General features: G+C 39.7%; 1 protein-coding gene across 2 annotated transcripts; it reads right to left on the bottom strand.

Moving 5' to 3' along the window:
* Positions 1-355: 355 nt before the first annotated feature.
* Positions 356-19,966, bottom strand: adam8b (ADAM metallopeptidase domain 8b). 2 transcript variants are annotated; one of them, XM_034194224.1, is made up of 23 exons: positions 19,865-19,966; positions 19,513-19,631; positions 19,356-19,429; positions 19,198-19,273; positions 17,147-17,223; positions 16,163-16,367; positions 16,013-16,078; positions 15,870-15,932; positions 15,610-15,779; positions 15,451-15,532; positions 15,199-15,341; positions 12,669-12,855; positions 12,269-12,358; positions 11,643-11,841; positions 11,408-11,510; positions 9,385-9,553; positions 9,223-9,303; positions 9,037-9,121; positions 5,492-5,612; positions 5,242-5,401; positions 3,901-3,948; positions 2,587-2,637; positions 356-2,444 (listed from the first exon to the last, which is right to left on the bottom strand). In XM_034194224.1, the coding sequence occupies exons 1-23, from the start codon at positions 19,899-19,901 to the stop codon at positions 2,292-2,294; spliced, it is 2,559 nt and encodes an 852-aa protein (XP_034050115.1). In that variant the 5' UTR covers positions 19,902-19,966; the 3' UTR covers positions 356-2,291. The 2 variants fall into 2 exon arrangements, with proteins under 2 accessions (XP_034050115.1, XP_034050116.1); XM_034194225.1 differs by having other exon boundaries at positions 19,513-19,619; positions 19,865-19,954.
* Between the last annotated feature and the right edge of the window lie 101 nt (positions 19,967-20,067).

The following is a 20,067-nucleotide window of genomic DNA, read 5'->3' as shown; positions in this document are numbered from 1 at the left end:
CTTCTCCAACACCTACAGTCTTAGACATCATATACCTATAAATGATACGCCAATATGATTGGATAAAGCACTAAAGAATAAATAGCAATACACCCTTGTGATATTTTTCACAGACCGGTAATATTTTTCATACCACCTGAGTAAAAACCACAAAATGAAGGCAACATTCATTTTGTGGGTTTTACGCAGGTGGTATGAAAAATATTACCGGTCCGTGAAAAATATCACAAGGGTGTATTGCTATTTATTCTTTAGTGTTTTATCCAATCATATTGGCGTATCATTTATAGGTATATGATAAAATCATTATCAAGTTGTTTACCAATGAATATGGCTTTTTACACCCTTCAGCAAACCATACAACATTTATCATTTATAGGTATATGATAAAATCGTTATCAAGTTCAATGAATATGGCTTAACTGATATCTATACTCAATTTATTTACACTGATGCTGACTTTCAAGTGCTTTTTTCTTTCTTACTTTATTAATCAAATATTAAAGACATTCCTACAAGCAATATAAAAAAAGAAAAGTAAGGCATATAAATAAAGATGGGTACAACACAAAATATGTTGTGTGTCTCTTTGGTGAGCTAGCAAAGGTGAGGAAATGCTTGTTTACTGCTGAAACATCAAATATACACATTGTTTGTTTGTTTTTTTTAACTATTCCCAATGTATTGGACACACAGTCTGCTAAAAACAGGCAATACACATAACAGGCAAAATCTAAATTCAACCAAGCTAGCTGGTAAGTTAGCCAAGCTAGCTCACCAGCTAGCTTTTTTAACTTTATAAAGGCAAACGGTGAATCTTCAGTGGAAGTTGACAGTACGAGTATAACCCCAGTGCAAATAATATCAAGAGCAATATGTGATGTCAATAAAAGACTGCGTTAACTATGCAAATTTAAGGTTTTGTAAAATGCAGAGTTAATTTAGAGCTCTTCTATGTTGATACCTATGTAAGACATTTTCAGTCATTTCAGGGGTGATGTAGTTGTCAAGAGGTGAGCTGTGCAGTGCGCACACAGACTTTATTGTTAACAGTGTTTAATTATGGCTAATTATGGCTTGTCCTTTTAGTATGCAAGTGACGGCCTAGCTGGAGCCTACGCATGAGTTAGCGACTGAATACTATGACACTCCTTAGTAGAAGGGCGTGGGTACGTCACCTCTGGCGAAATGGCGAATCCGAAGGCAAGAATTCATACTTCCATGACTGGCCACCCGTTGAAAACACGCTCAGGCTGTATTTCGTCTCTAACTGAGCCAGATGATAGCTGTCATTAACTGGAACAATGAGATTTATACGCCGAGCTGACCTGAAATCAACCATTGAACATTAAATTGACTTTACTGACTAGTCTGATCCCTTTGAAAAGTGACCAAATAAAGTGCATTTGTATTGACTTTGGCGATGTTTTCAGTGGCCAAAAATGGCCAGGTCAAGTCAGCGCCCCTATACATCTGGAGTATTAAACACCCACCTCTGGCCATCTCAGCCTGCATAGTTAAAATAAAAAAAAAAAACTTTTCAAACATTTACATTTCTTCAAGACTCTAAAACAATGAAGTACTCCTGCAATAAATAAATAAATAAAAACTTAACCTGCTGTGCTGCATTTGTCGTACAGAAGAAGTTTAAGTCTAAAATGATGAAAATCTGAGATTTTGTAGGAACAGCAATGAAAGGTTCACGGAAATTATTCAGAATACGGTATGATGCTAGGTATTGTTATGACAACATCAGAAATCACTAACCACAGTTAATATATGTAAACACATTAGCTAAGGATGACGCTAACCACGCTGTTAGCATCAACAGCAGTTAGCTGCAAATATTAACAATTGCTAGCATTTTTTTAAAAAAATGTTGGCAACTGTATATGTTAACGTAACAATGCCAGGTCACACCAATCCTGAAAACCGCTAGTTTCCAGAAACGTACATAACCGCAGAATGCAAAAGTCCAAACACAAATATTTTAAAGATAAATGTGTGCACTATGCTGACATAAGTGCTGAGATGATGACAACACATGATTTTTAACAGGAGAACTTGACAAAAACAATGACTAGAACAGCTGTTGATTGTAAAATGCACATTGCAGATGGGTTTTTTGCTCAAAGACATTCTCAGTCGGTAATATCACAGTTGTTCACTGTATCTTTAAGGCTTTTAAGACAAAGTCTTTGGCCCCTGAGACAATCACCCTCCTGTTCTGAGAAGGATCACTTCCTTTGTGCGCGTACGCTCACTTGCATACTGCTTATCAGCCGGCTTGTTTATCGCGTCTCCACAGTAAACATGATGCCTTTCAAGTGAGTCTGAATTTGTGGCTTCAGTGGGGGCACAGGAGGAGCACACGGCTTTGGTTTGAGTGCAGGAGGAGGGCTGGGTTTCACCGGAGGTACAGCTGGAGGACTTAGTTTGGCCGCCTTGTACAGAGAAACAAATCTAGATTAAAACTGGTCCAAACATTTGGCAGGATTTGGGCATTTAACAAAAAAACTTCAATTAGGGTTTTGCACAAATTGGGTTCTTGCCAAGAAGTGTAATGAGCTCAGCAGTGTGACTCACCTGTGTTTTATGTAGCGGTGGCAGAGGTTTGGCTGGAGGTCGAGGTCTTTCCTGTGGTGAAGAGGAGGGAAAAAAATTCAGTTCACCACAAACAGTGAAGAATACCACTGCAGTGCAACCAAAGAGGTTATATATGGGTGTAACACAACTCTTTTAAACAGGAAACTCATGTTAGAACATCTTCCTATAAGTAACTTTTTCTTTTTTTTACTTTTTGAACTTAAAGAAATGCTCAACAGCAAACACCACTCCCAAATCGAAAATTTTCAGCTCCATAACATTGTTCAATTCATCACCCAAATATATATTTAATTTCCTAAAAATAAAATGAAAACTAATGATTTGGGAGGAGTGTTCCTTAAAGTAACCAGAGCAACTTGCCAAATGGAAATGTCCTCCACATATGGAGGCAAGTTTTCAACAGGAAGCATAAGTTGCCTCACATCCCGCCAACTTTTAAATGCCCAAGAATTTAACAACCACATACATACATACATGCATGCCAACATGTATACAACATGTATATGAAGTTTAATGTTAACTATACTGCATGACAACTGGCACACCAATTAACATTTCTGTGCATGTCATTTTACACTGAACAAAAATATGAATGCAATACATCATATCCGACTTGAGTGGGCAAATGCTCACATTCGATGGCGTCTGGCTGCTGATCAACTCTATGTAAAGGGGATGTGTTCCACTGTGTGAGGCAAATAGTGGTCACACCAGATACTGACCAGTTTCTGACCCCCCCAATAAAGCAAAACTGAACATTTCAGAGTGGCCTTTTATTGTGGCCAGCCTAAGGCACACCTGTGCAATAATCATGCTGTCTAATCAGCATCTTGATATGCCACACCTGTGAGGTGGGATGGATTATCTCATCAAAGGAGAAGTGCTCACTATCACAGATTTAGACAGATTTGTGAAACATATTTGAGAGAAATAGTTCTCGTGTATATAGAAAATGTTTTAGATCTTTGAGTTCAGTTCATGAAAAATAGGAGCAAAAACAAAAGTGTTGCATTTATATTTTTGTTCAGTGTATTTGTGTTGCTTTCATATCCACATATTCTAAAAAGTGAAGCATTCGGGAATCATGACTGCTGGTAGAAAATAAAACACAAGTATATACACCAAACAACCCTTAAATGTAGTCTGATTGCCGACTTCCGTCGGGGTATTATAGTATAGGTATCAAATGTCTACTGTGTATTATTCTTAATTTATTGTGTTCACACAGAGAGATAGAAACATGATGTCATAAGGTGAACAGAAAGGAAAAATGGCATTAAAAAAAAAGCTTACTGGCTCAGAGTGTGAGGTAGACGGCAATGAAGACAACGTCTGCGGTGGCTGAAAAAAGAAGAAAAAAAGTAAGAATATTGCATGCAGTGTCTAACATCACAGTCTAATTAATAGGATTGTATATGAACCTATGAATTGACATTTAACCTTTTTGGAATTATTAAACATAAAAAAGTAAGTTGGAATTCACACCGTTCTGTGTCATCAGCCCAAGTTTTTTCTGTTCTGGACAGTCTCGTGTCGCACCACAGCAACAGTCAAGTGTTGCTGTGTATTTTACACACGGGAATCTGTGTCTGCTGTCATGGTTACAAGGCATGTGGCGATTAATCGATACAAGTATCTAGATACAAACGTGCGCATTGCGAGTGCATCAATTCCTTCAGTGTGCATCGATTCAATTGACGGGTGAAATCGTGTTGCATCGCTCGCTGCCTGCTTGCATCGATTTTTTCTGAGACCAACTGAATGCACCACGGACGGAAGCCAGAAAGCACATTTCTACCACAACAAACATGATGACATCAATAGCCTTTTTGCTTAACAATTCCCTTCTCGGTCCTTCAGATAGGGACATCACAACGGCCGTTGTTTTTGAGGGTGTTTATCAGAAAATGATCATTTTTCTATATTGATTGGAGACTGCAGCTGGTCTGGTTGAAGCAACGAAACAGGGCTTCGACCTGCTGTTCGCTGGTTCTCTGCTTCGCTGGTTTTCAGAAGTGGCAAGTCCGCAATTTCTTCATTAACCCCTCTCAAACACATTTAAAGATGTCAATCGTGAGTCACTTTTGTGTGGATTAAAGTCACGAACTGGGACTCTTGTCTTGTTGCAGGCAAGAAACAAGGGTGGCAACATTATCTTGAATATCAAGCTATGACCTTGAAATTGACCCCAAGGTCACTGTAATCAACTGGTGTCGGAGGGATCAACCAAGTACACCCTTATGCTGAATATGAATGAAATTGGTCAACTGGTTCTTGAGATATTGCACTAATAAGGGTGGCAACGGCAATATCTTGAATATCTAGCTACACTATGACCTTGAAATTTACCCCAAGGTCACTGTAATCGACTGGTGTTGGGGGGGAATCAATCAAGTACACCCTTATGTTTAATATGAATGAAATTGGTCAAGTGGTTGTTGAGATATCGCGGTAACAAGCGAGAACGTACGTACAGACCTTTTTATCCCTCCAGATTTCATACCGGGGGGATAAAAAGGTAATAAATTTTATGTCACCACTCTGTAAGAAATGCTCGAGCAAAGCATTTTTTTAGTGTCATAAAACTCAAAGGATGTGAATCTGGTTTGATGTCAGCAGGACTAATTGTTGTACCGGTGGGGCGGCTCTGCTCGGCACCACGGAGACAACCAGAGGAGCACTCGCGTGTGAGGCCGTGGACGCCATGAAGGTCGGCTGGCTAATCTGAGGTCGTTCTTTGACTCTTCCCTCCTGGAACATTGGATTCAACATGACCGAGGAAGAATGCACTTTCCTGTGAACAACACGTGGAGACAGAAAGTCAAAAACTAAAACCAAAAAAAGACCTGTTCCTTAGGAAGTGAGACTCCAGAGTACAAAATACCTTTTCAAGATGCAGTTTTCCATGTTTTCCTTTTTACAGCACGTCAGTCCAACAACCACCAGAACAACGACCAAAAGCACCGAGACCGCCGCGCACACACCAGCTATTATCCCACTCCGACCTGCAGACATAAAGCAGAGAGATCACAACTGCACTCGTTTTTCTACGCACATTTAAACAAGTGTGTCAAATTCAGATGCTGTTTGACACCAGTCTTTTCCATATTTGTCATAAATTTATTGCAGTTATCTCAGTGCGACCAGTAAACTTTAGCGCAAATGAGCATAAAATGAAACTTGAAACTGCCAGCTCTCCATTGCATTGTAATTTTCATCAGTTTGTCCTCAAAAGTTCAAAGCCTGATTGTGCAACTTATTGCTGACTGAAAGTGACTCAAAACATCAAAAGAGGAAGAACATTGTCTAACAAAACTTCTTGACAGCAAACCTGGAAGAAAAATTGTATCCACAATGAAAACTGACGAAAACGGCATTTCTGAGTAGTGAACAGCTTGATTTTCTAATGTGCAATAACAGTAAATAGTAAAATAAATAAATGCAGTGCATCCAGAAAGTATTCACCACCTGTTGGTCGTTCTCCTTTTTCAGCACAGGACTTTCTGGACTATTTCGAAAAGAAAATAGAAGATATTAGGTTGAGCACATCTCAGCATACTTTGGTTGAATCGTATCCTTTGACATGAAGCTCAAAATTGAGCTCAGGTGCATCCTGTTTCCACTGATCATCCTTGAGATGATTCTACATCTTAATTGGAGTCCATCTGGGGTAAATTCAGTTGATTGGACATGATTTGGAAAAACACAAACCTGTCTACATATAAAGTCCCCCAGTTGACAGTGCATGTCAGAGCACAAACCAAGCATGAAGTCAAAGGAATTGTCTATAGACCTCCAAGACAGGATTGTCTTGAGGCACAAATCTGGGGAAGGGTACAGAAACAATTCTGCTGCTTTGAAGGTCCCAAAGAGCACAGTGACCTCCATCATCTGTAAATGGAAGAAGTTCAGATCCACCAGGACTCTTCATAGAGCTGGCTGCCCATCTAAACTGAGCGATCAGGGAGAAGGGCCTTAGTCAGGGAGGTGACCAAGAACCTGATGATCACTCTGTCAGAGCTCCAGCATTCCTCTGTGGAGAAAAGAGAACCTGGCACATGGCAGCCTTCCTGGAGTTTGCCAAAAGACACCAGACGGACTCTCAGACCATGAGAAACAAAATTCTCTGGTCTGATGAGACAATGACTGAACTCTTTGGCGTGAAAGCCAGGTGTCACATTTGGAGGAAACCAGACACCATCCCTACAGTGAAGCATGTTGGTGGCAGCATCATGCTGTGGGGATGTTTTTCAGTGGCAAGAACTGGGAGACTAGTCAGGATTGAGGGAAAGATGATACATACATAAAAAAATAGCAATGATTCCTAATGTTTCATTATCAAACTTAAAATGACAAAGAAGTATAATTGAGGCTTGATGCTTTACTGTTTAAATATGAAATTGATTCTAAAGAAAGATTGCAAATCGTACATCTCTCTCACACACACACACACAATATATATATATATATATATATATATACATACATACATACACACATATATACACAGTGAGGAAAATAAGTATTTGAACACCTTGCGATTTTGCAAGTTCTCCCACTTAGAAATCATGGAGGGGTCTGAAATTTTCATCTTAGGTGCATGTCCACTATGAGAGACATAATCTAAAGAAAAAAAAAATCCAGAAATCACAATGTATGATTTTTTAATAATTTATTTGTATGTTACTGCTGCAAAAAAGTATTTGAACACCTGTGAAAATCAATGTTAATATTTGGTACAGTAGCCTTTGTTTGCAATTACAGAGGTCAAACATTTCCTGTAGTTTTTCCACACACTGCAGCAGGGATTTTGGTCCACTCCTCCATACAGATCTTTTCCAAATCTTTCAGGTTTGGAGTTTCAGCTCCCTCCAAAGATTTTTTTATTGAGTTCAGGTCTGGAGACTGGCCAGGCCACTCCAGGACCTTGAAATGCTTCTTACGGAGTCCCTCCTTAGTTGCCCTGGCTGTGTTTGGGGTCACTGTCATGCTGGAAGACCCAACCATGACCCATCTTCAATGTTCTTACTGAGGGAAGGAGGTTGTTTGCCAAAATCTCGCAATATATGACCCCATCCATCCTCCCTTCAATACGGTGCAGTCGTCCTGTCCCCTTTTCATAAGAGCACCCCCAGAGTATGATGTTTCCACCCCCATGCTTCATGGTTGGGATGGTTTTCTTGGGGTTATTCTCATCCTCTAAACATGGTAAGTGGAGTTGATTCCAAAAAGCTCGATTCTGGTCTCATCTGACCACATGACCTTCTCCCATGCCTCCTCTGGATCATCCAGATGGTCACTGCTGAACTTCAAACGGGCCTGGACATGTGCTGGCTTGAGCAGGGGGACCTTGCTGCCCTGCAGGATTTTAAACCATGACAGCATCATGTGTTACTAATGTAATCTTTGTGACTGTGGGCCCAGCTCTCTTCAGGTCATTGACCAGGTCCTCCTGTGTAGTTCTGAGCTTTCTCAGAATCATCCTTATCCCACAAAGTGAGATCTTGCATGGAATCCCAGACCGAGGGAGATTGACAGTCATCTTGTGTTTCTTCCACTTTCTAATAAATAATCATAACAGTTGTTGTCTTCTACCAAGCTGCTTGCCTGTTGTCCTGTAGTCCATCCCAGCCTTGTGCAGGTCTACAGTTTTGTCCCTGGTGTCCTTAGACAGCTCTTTGGTCTTGGCTATGGTGGACAGGTGGAGTGTGATTGACTGAGTGTGTGAACAGGTGTCTTTTACACAGGTAAAAAGTTCAAACAGGTGCAATTAATACAGGTAAAGAGTGCAGAATAAGAGGGCTTCTTAAAGAAAAATTAACAGGTCTGTGTGAGCCAGAATTCTTGCTGGTTGGTAGGTGTTCAAATACTTATTTGCAGCAGTAACATACAAATAAATTATTAAAAAAATCATACATTGTGATTTCCGGATTTTTTTTTTTGATTATGTCTCTCACAGTGGACATGCACCTAAGATGAAAATTTCAGACCCCTCCATGATTTCTAAGTGGGAGAACTTGCAAAATCGCAGGGTGTTCAAATACTTATTTTCCTCACTGTATATATATCTTCAACCGCTTATCCAAAATTTGGTCGCAGAGGGGCTGGAGCCTATCCTAGCAGTCATTAGGCATGAGGCAGGGTACACCCTGGACAGGACACCCATCTGGCACAGGGCTACTGTGTACTTTTGCAATGCTTTATTATGGGGGAAAAAAAACTGTCATCTCTTAAAGTTGTATTTTTGCACAAGTAGCACCCAGCAAATAGCAACAGAACATGGACATTTTAAAGAGAAAACCGTTGTTTTCTGCAGTGTTTCACAATTTTGGTTGATAAATGTTAATTCTTCTTGACAGCTCAAGAAAGAGATAAAGATAAAATAAACTCATAGCTGGAATGAGCGACAGACAGACAGATGTGCTGCACCTTGGGGTAAGTCTGCGTACAGGATGTCACAGTAAGGCGGAGCCCAGCCAGGATTACAGTGGCACTCTCTCTTGTGGTTACACACCTAAACAGGCGAGGGATAAAAGCAGAGACATGTGCACGTGGGTCAGTGTAACCACATGGAAAAGCATGATACTGAGAAGGTTTTCCACTCGTTTCACTTACCCCGTTGTTGTTGCACATCTTGGCACAGTCCTTCATTCTGCCATAAATTGACACGTCCACACATGCGTTGTCAAGGCAAACCTGAAGGCAACGTTGGATTATGAGCAAAACCACTAAATTCAAAATATCCATAGAATGGTCGTGGAATGCTAGGAGTTTTACCTTGTTCAGGTCACATTTGGTTCCATTAGAAACCATGTCAAGGCGTCTGTTCTTGTTGTCATCCACAGGTCCGTGGCATTTAATCACACCCTTAATGGTAAAGACCGTCCTTCTACCTGTGATGCATTCACCTCCTCCCTCACAGAATATAGAGCCACACTTAAGATTCCTACAATTAATAAACAATCCATCAGTTAATCATCTTAAAATGGCACCCCCACCCCCCAATGCACCACCTCCAATGCCCCACATCACACCCTGACTGTGACTGGTTGTATCTTCTTCATTTTGGTGTCAAATATACAAAAGCATTTCCTTTCCACATCCACCATCCTGTCTGACAATCAATCAAGAGACTATCTTCCTGGTCACTGAGGTATAACCACGACAACAACTTCACTGTGCACTGAAAGACACGTCTTCAGCTGACTCACACGCTTCTTCATTTATCTTTTCAGCCCAACAATTTTGCCAAGCGGTTTCTGGAATACAGAAATGGATCGCCTCATTGGGTAAAAAGTCAAAACAGAAATCTCGGGCGAGTTAAGGAGCGCCAAAGACCACTAATAGAATGTACGACCCACATCGTACATGTAGGACATGAATTATGAAAATTATTTCTTTGTGGTGCAGTGACATGACAAGGGGTGACTTCATCATTTGCATTTTGAGAAACCAACATTTCTCAACACTGCACCATGATTCAAAACTTTAAACATTTTTGTAGTAATGTAAAGCTCAAATCTGCACACTACCCTCCGTGGTTACTGAGTTAGAGTAAGGGGTTATTTCAGTGAAATCAACAGTCAAAACTGGTGTTACTGGTCAGGGTTCTAGCTACTTGATCGTAGTTTGCTTTATTTAGTAATTTCAACCAAATAATTAAAGAAATAAGAAATATATATCTGATTTTCTTCTCATCAAATCTGCCACAAACAGCAGAGATCAGCGGTCAGCTACTTTCAGCGTTCTGTGAAGCCACAGCACTGAAGGCAGCTCAGAGCGGACAGCTCCCTCCGCTCTGACTAAAAGGAAAAAAAACAACTCCATCAGAATCTTTAATGAAATAATCCAGAGTTCTGTGTCCGTAGATGGTGATACATTCAGAAATTTACAGTTTATTTTACAGTTTAAAGGCTTCGTGTTTCCAAAACGCTTTGTTTGCTCTGTGAGAGCAAGTGGGAGGGATGGAGAGAGAGTAGGAGGGCTTCACTCATGTTCCACATGAAAAGGTAATAGTTTTCATGTAATAGTTTTATACTGCTTTTTTAAAGCAATGCAATCCCACTCAAAAATGTTGGAGAAAAAAAACATAACTGTCACGACAGAAAAACTGCCTGCCTCACTGGATTAAAGGTGTCGTTTTTGAAGACAAGAGCAAATACTGTGTCCATCAATTATTAATGTGATTTTAGCCTTTTCAAAGTTATTTATGACCTTTTCAACAGTATTTATTTTATTAACTTAGACTTTGACAGAAACATGCAAAGAACTTTGATATTACAAATATTACAACATAAATGTCATATTTTGTCTATCCTTGCTTTCAATGCTTCTAAAACCACTCAAAATGAGTTAAAATAGGGCTTGCCAATAATGTTTTAGAGATATAAAACCCTATAGCTTCAGGGGGCTCCGCCCCCCTCGACCCCTGGCAGTGACCCGTGATCACGCAAAATTACCCGGCACTAACGTGACTAATTTCAGCCCAAAAGCTGATGATGAGCCAAAGTGGTTGCTGATTTGTGACTCAATTTGGTTATTTTTGGCTGTTTCCACTGTAATGCTTCATTTTATGACTGTTAATTTATCACGTGACAGAAACTTGTACCTTGCAAATGATTTGACACCAAAATTAAGATCTAGCCGTTCTTGAGATACAGTATAACATGCACGGAAGTGCACATGCAAGGAATATATAGTAGTACACAGTTTTTAACTTTTGTGGTTCTTATTCATCACCTTAATTATTCAATTTAACTAATTTCGATTGTTTGGCTCATCAGTTTAAATCTGAACATACGGCGTTGTGCAGGAGATGAAGCGCGGTTTGGTCCCCCCACAGTTTGCACCTTCCACACCCTGTCTCTTCAGGTCCAAACAAACATCTGGCCCAACTCTGGCTCCTAAAAACAAGCAACATTCACAATTAAAACCTAAGGAAAAGGTGGAGAAACTTTATCATAGTTGTATATTAAAAAAAATAAATGTTTGTTTTTAGTTGACTGACCACGTTGCTGACAGTAACTTAATGCTACCTTGTCCAAAGAGCCGCCAGCACTGGTACTGATGTGTGGGGCATTGGCCGTTGTAGCAGTAGCCTTGCTCGTGGTTAAAGCAGAGTTTGCCGTTCATCTCAAAACTGTCTTCAGGACAATCCTTTGACACTCCAGTGCAGTATTCCGTAAGGTCGCATTCGCTGGCTGTCTTCCTGCACACGTGTTCAGCTCCTTTGAACTGCACGATAAACAGTTTTGCTGATTTAGTAAGAATTAACTCAGATGACTATAGTGAACACAGCTTCTGCATTTGAGTTTGGGAGGAAGGATGTGGTGAGTTGCATGGAATCACAAGGGTATCGCCTGTTGTTTCCTGTTATTAGTGAACTGTTACTGTTTCACAGTGCCTGCTCAACCATCCAACTGCACTTTAAGATGAAAATTCTATTACTATTTTCATGCCCACAGTATTCAGCAGGTATTAGGGGGTGCCTGTGTGGCTGGCCTTCCTCCCGTCAGGAACAGATGCATTGAATAAAATTGTTTGCAATATTATGACAGAAAATATTTAGCATGCATCGCCTCTGTTTTTAGCGATGCCACCAGAGGGACATGTTCTTGAGCTCTCCTTAAGCCTCATTTACTCTAAATGCTCATGATGGTACCTGGCAGTTTTCACAGCATTCTCCATCAGCACACTGGGCTCCATCGGTAAGACGACAAGTTGAGGCATCACAACACGGATTATTGCATTCCTACAAAAAACCAAGTGGAAAACATGTAAAAGAGCAGTAAAAGGTTAACAGTCAGAAACTAAAGGTCCCACACAAAAGCATCTCTGGCAAGAAATACATCTATCTCTTAACATGTGGAACAGAGGAAAACTATTCCTGTTTGAATTTTCTGAGGCCAAACTCCAGGGTTGAATGACCTATACCCTCACTGGTTGTAATCTCGCTCACAGAAAAATGGACCAACAGACAGCCAAAATGGCACTGTCCGCACCACGGGATGTATTTAAATGTTCCAAGATCTCAAAAAGGTCAAATGTTCTCAAAGATTTACCTCTGCAGTGCCACAGTCACACTCTTCTCCAGGATCCACCAAGGCGTTGCCACAGTGACTACCCCCATTGATGGCCCTATCCAAACTGGGCCTGTGCAAGCAGGTAGGCTGAGCTCGCTCCAAGAAAATGGCGAGCTGCTCCTGACTGCAGTCACTAAAAAACTCTGGGAAATTATGACCCCCAGTCCTGAAGGAGAGCAAGGAGATTTGAACAATTCATTAAAAGATAAATACAATGTATTGTTCATGTTGGATGGTAATTATCGAGATAACAACATTGAAAATACAAAACAAAAGGCATCAGAGGACTGATAATAAATGTTTATCGAATATATAAGGGTAACCGTGTGTGTGTGTGTGTTCGCTATGCACAGCCACAGTAATTAAGCAATAGTCACCAAACTTTCTATCGTCACTGGAGCCCTTAGGTTGAACACGTACATGCATGAACACACACACACACACACACACACAGCCTTATTTATATAACGGCTGAGTGGATCGTGGTCATTTGATTGTTGCTTTGTATGTCACATGACAGATTATTCATCCCATTTGTGTTGCATTGCATTTAGAGCGCAGTTTGGTTCCATTTAGAGTGCAAATTTGTTCCATACTTATGGTACCATTGCACTCTGTGCACGCACGCGCGCACACACACAGACACGTGCACACATGCAAGCGGACACATGTACATGCCCACACATTCACACGGGCACTGCACACACAAAACAAATCCACTGCACTGTCGGGAGGCTGTTAGCAGGAAGTTAGAATGAAAAGCTGGACTAATTTCTGACTTTTTTTTCATTGCGCTGAGGATGTACACAGTCTTTTTTTTGTAGTACACGCTCGCGCAAGCGCCAACCTGGTTGTGTGAGCACGCGACAGCGACACAAGCAAAACAACGATTTGATTGAGCTAACTGACAGTGCTAATTCTTGTAACACACACACGCACAAAATCCACTCTACTGTAAGCCATCTGGATGCATGAAGAGCTGTTCAGATGAAAAGCTGACATGATTTTTGGCTGGACTGAGGAACTACACAAAGTCATTTTTTTTATTTTGGAAGTCCCAAGTCAGTGCACAGCATCACCGGACTACACGTCACAATTTGGACTTTAGCAGCAGTGGAACACTAAAATGTAAGTCCCTTTTCTGTTGTTTATAAAATAAATAAAATATCATGAATAAAATAAAATATCAAATGACAAGGATCTATTTTAGCCGTTATATAAAACAAATAATGAATGTTTTTACATTCTTTCAATAGAACGAATATTTAATTTGGTGAAAGCTAGAACATACATCCAACGAGGCGAATATTTGTACCATTGAACTCAAACATTCATTATTTGTATAATACTACATCATGACCCGCTCACTTGGAGCTCTTATTTTCACAGTTCATGTGGCACTCAGGTCAAGTAGCAAGCATCACACTTTACTTACTACGTAGTAGTGACTGGCTAGGGTGCACTTTAATTACAATCCGAACAGGCCAGCGCGTGTTGCGTGCAAGGTAAAGCGCATGTTTTTTCAATTAAAATGTACCTGCTGTGTACGGCATGCCAGAGCATTGCAGTGATATGACATGCTATCACCTTTTTTAATCATTCACTTGAGTGTCATGAATGTCACAAAATGCTGTATGAAAATTAATGATGACAACATACACACACATGCAATGCAACTCACTACACTTTAACTAAAGTGACATGAAATATACAATGACATGGCTAAAATTATTCTCTATTACCTATGCATAGAACAGCTAACTCAGCTAGTATATATATATATATATATATATATATATATATATATATATATATATATATATATATATATATAAAGATCTCACTGCAGTATTCCAGTGATCTCACTTCATGTTGTTTTAGCAGTGGTGGGCACAACGAACCTAAAAGTTAGCTTTGATAACTGCTAACCTGCTAACTGAAAGGCTAACTGTGATAGAGCTACACTCAAAGCATTTAGCTGAAGCTACCACTAAACACTAACTTTTATTATGTGACTTTATTTATTTACTTATTTATTCTAAAACTCAGGGGAAAAAACTGCTGAAATTTTCATACATTGAAGTGCAAACATGGAGGTTCCATGTTTGTGCTTCAACATAACAAAGGTTTAGCATGCCAAGATCAGATGTTAATGAAAAGCTACATAAATAATTATGTAGCTTTGGAATTCAATTCAATTTACTTAGTTTATATAATTTATATAGCACAAAATCACAACAAAGCTGCCTCAAGGTGCTTCACACAAGTAAAGTCTAACCTTACCAACCCCTAGAGCAAGCACACAGGCATTGCATTCAGAAAGGTGGCACCTCCAACAGACTGTGTTTTGGGGGAGTCCAGATACAGACTTCTTTGGATGTGTTTCAGAGTTAAATTTTACTTGGTGTCTCTACAAGAAAAGACGTGGACTTGTGCAATTTGAAGGAATTTTAACGTGATGTCTCGGACATATTTAAACCGCAGAAAGCGATCCTGTGAAATAACTTGCCTGAGGTTCTCTCCCATTATGCAGTTCCCACTGCTATAAGACGGACCACACATACAGTTTGAAGAATCGTGGGACAAACCAAAATTATGGCCCATCTCATGGGCAATGGTAGATGCAAGGCCAATGGGACTGTCGTGATGATCCTGAAAAGCACAATGCAGGATTGAAAATCAGAGGAATCCAGCTCAACATTCCACTTGGGTCCAATTCTTATGGTAGAAATATCAATGAGAAACTAAGTTTTTTTTTTACCTGATTGACTCCACCTGAGTCCTGAGTACACATCGCATATTTGTTTGCAAGTCCAACTGTCTTACCCTCAAAATGAACACCACTGTGGGAGAAAATCAGTGGTTTCAATTCTGAGGCCTGGTAGTGTAAAATATTAGCAGAAATACCCAAAATCCTCACGTCACAAACTGGGCGTTGTCATGGTGCATCCTGTTCAGAAGATTAGTCTTGCGCCACCGTATGAAGTTGTCCAGAGTAGTGTTTGAAAGGTTGTGGACAACTATGTAGTCTTCTTTTGTCCAAGTTTCCAACCCCACCAGCACGATGCGGATGTTCAGAGCCCGGTACAGCTGTAGTGGGACAGTGGGAGGTTTTCAGTACAGGTGGTCACAGCTGGTAACAAAAAGCTCACAAATCATAAGCCTGAGCTGACACGCTACCTTGTCAACGTGATTTACAGCTTCAAAAACACGGGACTCGGTCTTGGTTCCATAACGTTTGTACTAGAGAGAGGAAGATGGAAGTCAAAAGATAAGATTTCCTTTGCCAAGACAATTTGTTTGAAGCAGATCAAGACCTCTACCTCAGTACTGTCCACCACGATGACAAGTTCAACAAAACGCTGTGGACCAGAGGTGAGCGTCGTTCTCTATAAGGACACAGGCTTCACATTAGTGCTTTTATTTACTCATTTTATTGGGCTAAATGAAGCAGTTTAAACCAACGTATGTACCCGGACTCTGGAGCTGGACAGCCCTGCGAGCTGAGGCACTAGGTCCTGGTTGTACACCACGGTGGTGGTGGTGTTGGAGGTGGAGCCACAGGTAGAGCTGCCGCTGATCTTCAGGTATTCCTGCCGGTAAACTGCATGGTCCCCATCCTCGGTGTGTCCGAGGGGCTCGATTATGTAAACCTGCCGCCTTGACCTGAAGAAGCCGCTACACAGGCAGGAAAGAAAGACTCCAAATTACTGAAAGACCCAGAGTTTCCATTTCATTTGAATAAACAAACATCGTTTCTAAAAATAACCAAAAACGTCTATTTTGATGTTCGACCTCAGTGAAATCACTGTTCACTGTGGACAGTAATCTTAGTAACAAGTGAAGCTGGAGAACGAAGACTTTGGCCTTAAATTACTGAGCAGCCTCAAGCTTCTATTTCCTCCCATTGAAGATTTTTCCTGTAAATGACGAGAGCTTCTTGTTTTGACCTTTGACTCTAATGAAACTGACTTCTCGCTGTATTTCATGATGAGGTCAGTGAAACACTGAATACTTATTTTTCATCTTATGGTGATTTCATAGAGAGGGGAAATTATTTAACACCAAAGTCAAGATTATGGAACTGCTTCACTGTGAAATAGAATAAGATGAGCAAATATGATGCAACACATGTCTAGTAAAACAGAATAGAATAGTCTTTATTGTCATTGTATGGGGGTGTAGAATGAAATTGGGGGTGCTCCCGCAGAGCTACTGTACACCACAAAACAAAAACAACAACAACAACAAAAAAAAAAAAAACAAGATATCTTATAGCACATACAACAAAAATTGTTTAAATATGAATGTAAACATATGAATAAAGTACAGTTTAAAATGTCGCTGTAAACATTTAGGGGAGTGATTGTGAAAAAAACCCACTAAGAATCTGGTTGCAAAGTGGAAGATTACAAACTAGGAAGCTCAACTCTGTGAAAACATGCAGTTTTACTTACCTAATGCCTGAACAAATCCCCACACTGACAGATGAGTCTGTCACACCTTCAATATGACCGTGATAATAGCAGTGATCCTGGAGAGAAGATAATTATCAGTATTAAAGGTGCAATCCCTTTGTCTTTTTTCCCCTTCTAAGTTAAAAAAAAAAAAATTAAATTTTCCTTTAGAATTCCAATTAAGGATTCATAATCTTATTTATTTATTTGATCTCCATTAGCTGTAACAAGTACAGCTACTCTTCCTGGAGTCAACCCAACATGGTGCTCACAGAACAGTATTTCCACCAGCCTTCACAACTGCATGTCTTATATTGTCTGTATTATCAAAATTTGTTTTGTGTGGGAAATCAGAATTTTCACCCACATGGGATTATATATATATATATATATATATATATATATATATATATATATATATATATATATATATATATATATATATACACTGGGAAACTCAATTACCCAGCATGCTGTTCTGGATCAAACGTATCGCTATGCTACATATGCTAATGTTAACTCTGAAAATGTAAAACACAAACGGTATGTAAGTAGAAGAATGTACAAATGCAGTATGGATAATGGTGCAAAAATGGAAACTTAAAATTAAATAAGAGAATTAACCACAAATTAAACAAAGTCTGGAATGTTAGTGAAAATTAAACTGACAAAGTACTGATGGAAGAATGCAAACGTCAGTCATTTAAATGTAAATTAGGAGTGGTTGTGAAAATTGTTCACATCAGAAGAAAGGAGAAGAACTGAGTTACCAGTCAAGAAGTAAGTTCCTCCTGCGAAGCAATTTGTCATTCTAAGTTTCTGGGACCTATCTTGATGATTTATAACACACGGCCTAAAGCGCATTACTTATTATTATTCATTTTTAAACACATTAAAAACACTAAATGACACTGCTTCAGAAAATGAAACACTGTTCTGAAATGCTCAAAACAACAAATGAAAGGGTTACTTCAGAAAATGATTCAATGATTCAAAATACATGAAACGTTAAAATAGTGGCATAAATTGAAATGGGCACTTCCTTGTGTCTGAAATGTTTATATACTTGTACAAAAATTGTACAGATGCTTTGTAAAACAATTTTCTGTCTCTGAATCAGTCAATGAAAACTACTACAGTAAATGATTTGGGGGGGGGGGGGGGGGGGGTCCTCCCATTGCCAATGTTTGGCCCCAGTGTCTGTCCTGATTTCCAAATTGAGAAAATTGAGCAAAACCTTTTTTTTTTAAATAGGAGGCAAAATTCGTATGACCTGTTAGGTCATATCCCCTTAAATATGAGATGACTGCTGAATACACTGTGTACCATTACTTGAATGTATGAATTAAATTGTATGTGCAACAAGCTACTTCTACATTTTTCCTCACATTTTCCAAAAGCTATATCTTTTTTAACACCTCAAAACTATATTCCTTGCTTTTCAAGGGATTTATGAAACCTATGTGCTTGCTCAGGGGGGGTTGGTAAGGTTACACCTTACTCATGTAAAGCGCCTTGAGGCAGCAATGTTGTGATTTGGTGCTATATAAATAAAAATACATTAAATTGAATTCATACTGCTAAGAAGGAACAGAAGTAGGTCCAAATTGATACATACTAATGTACCCGGTTGCCCACTGTCACCTACTTTAGCAGAATATTACTGCCGAACTGCACCAATTAAACTGGATTATTCACATTTTGTGCATCACAACTTATCCCAACATCACAAAATTTAAAAAAAATCTGTTTTATACTTTCCTGATTGCTCACAATGGTCTACAGTCTAACTTTCACCACTGATTGCACCCAATTGCAAGCACTGATTTGGTATCTTTTTTTCCTGCCAAAAATGTAAACAAATTGAGCATTAAAAATTGCCAATGGGAGACCACCCGTACTCTTTTCAGTATTTCAAACACAATGAACAAATTGCTTACATTTTTTGGTGGTGCTTCAAAATGTATAAAATACTATAATCATAAAGTGTATTGGACAGTAGCCCCCCCCCCCCAAACACGCAGACAAAAACTGAATACGCCCCTGCTCACCTTACTTCTCTGTGTTGTCACACGTTTTCCATCTTCTAAATAGTGTGTTTCAGTGTAGCCTCTCCCAAAAAGATTCCTATGAATCATATTAGAAGTGTTTAAAATGTTATGTACATTGGAAGAGGATATGTCAGAAATTTCCATTTAATTTTTTTTACCCATTTTTTTCCAGATGAATTGTGTGGTTCCTTCCTTCAACAGTCAGCTGATAGCGTACAGTATCTGGATAAAGCTGCAGAAAACAAGTCAGTCAGTCACACATTTTTTTCCAGAGCACTGATGGACAATAACAGGACTGGTGGGTGTTAAAGTCACCTGCTTGTCCCTCGGGCTCCTCCTGTGTCTCTCCGTCAGTCTGCGTGGTCTCATCACCTCATACCGGTCCACGTGGGACAACATCCCAGAACTCTGGACGACACACGCTGCACAGCAGACTTTTATTTTGAAAAATATCCTGAGATCAGTTTGTACGAGCGCATAAAACCACAAACATCTGAATCTCTGTGGATCTTACAGAACTACATAACTGTAGACTTTTCACACACAAATTCGTTATTTTATAATCATGCTATAACGCCGAAGCTTTTAGAACGTCTTTATAGGGAGCTCAACGGGTCACTTATGGCATAAAAGTATAATTTCTTATCTACAAAATGCAAAAACTTACCCCAAGTGAGCCATAATGACAGGAGATGCGATCCCATGATGGTCTGATCGACTTAAGCAGCTCTGCTGAGCTTTTCCATCAGGTCCCGTCACGGCCCCGCCCATTACCGTAAAGCACATTTCAAGCCACTCCTAAGAAACTACATCCGGAAAAGCATTTCAAAATAAGTTCACGCTTTTCAACGTTTTAAAAGGGTCATATTA

The sequence above is a fragment of the Thalassophryne amazonica genome, chromosome 18, assembly GCF_902500255.1.
Source record: "Thalassophryne amazonica chromosome 18, fThaAma1.1, whole genome shotgun sequence".
NCBI lineage: Eukaryota > Metazoa > Chordata > Actinopteri > Batrachoidiformes > Batrachoididae > Thalassophryne > Thalassophryne amazonica.
Note: the sequence above shows the minus strand (reverse complement) of the source record. Positions and strands in the feature narration are given on the sequence as shown.

Bases quoted from the DNA above. Each gene is read 5' to 3' on its own strand.
- adam8b (XM_034194224.1), bottom strand. From the start codon at position 19,901: ATGGGATCGCATCTCCTGTCATTATGGCTCACTTGGG. The intron at 3,949-5,241 runs GTACAACAATTA...TTCTTTTTTCAG, and splicing joins CGAGCAGAGCCGCCCCACCG to CCACCGCAGACGTTGTCTTC. The intron at 2,445-2,586 runs GTGAGTCACACT...TCTCTGTACAAG, and splicing joins CACCGCTACATAAAACACAG to GCGGCCAAACTAAGTCCTCC.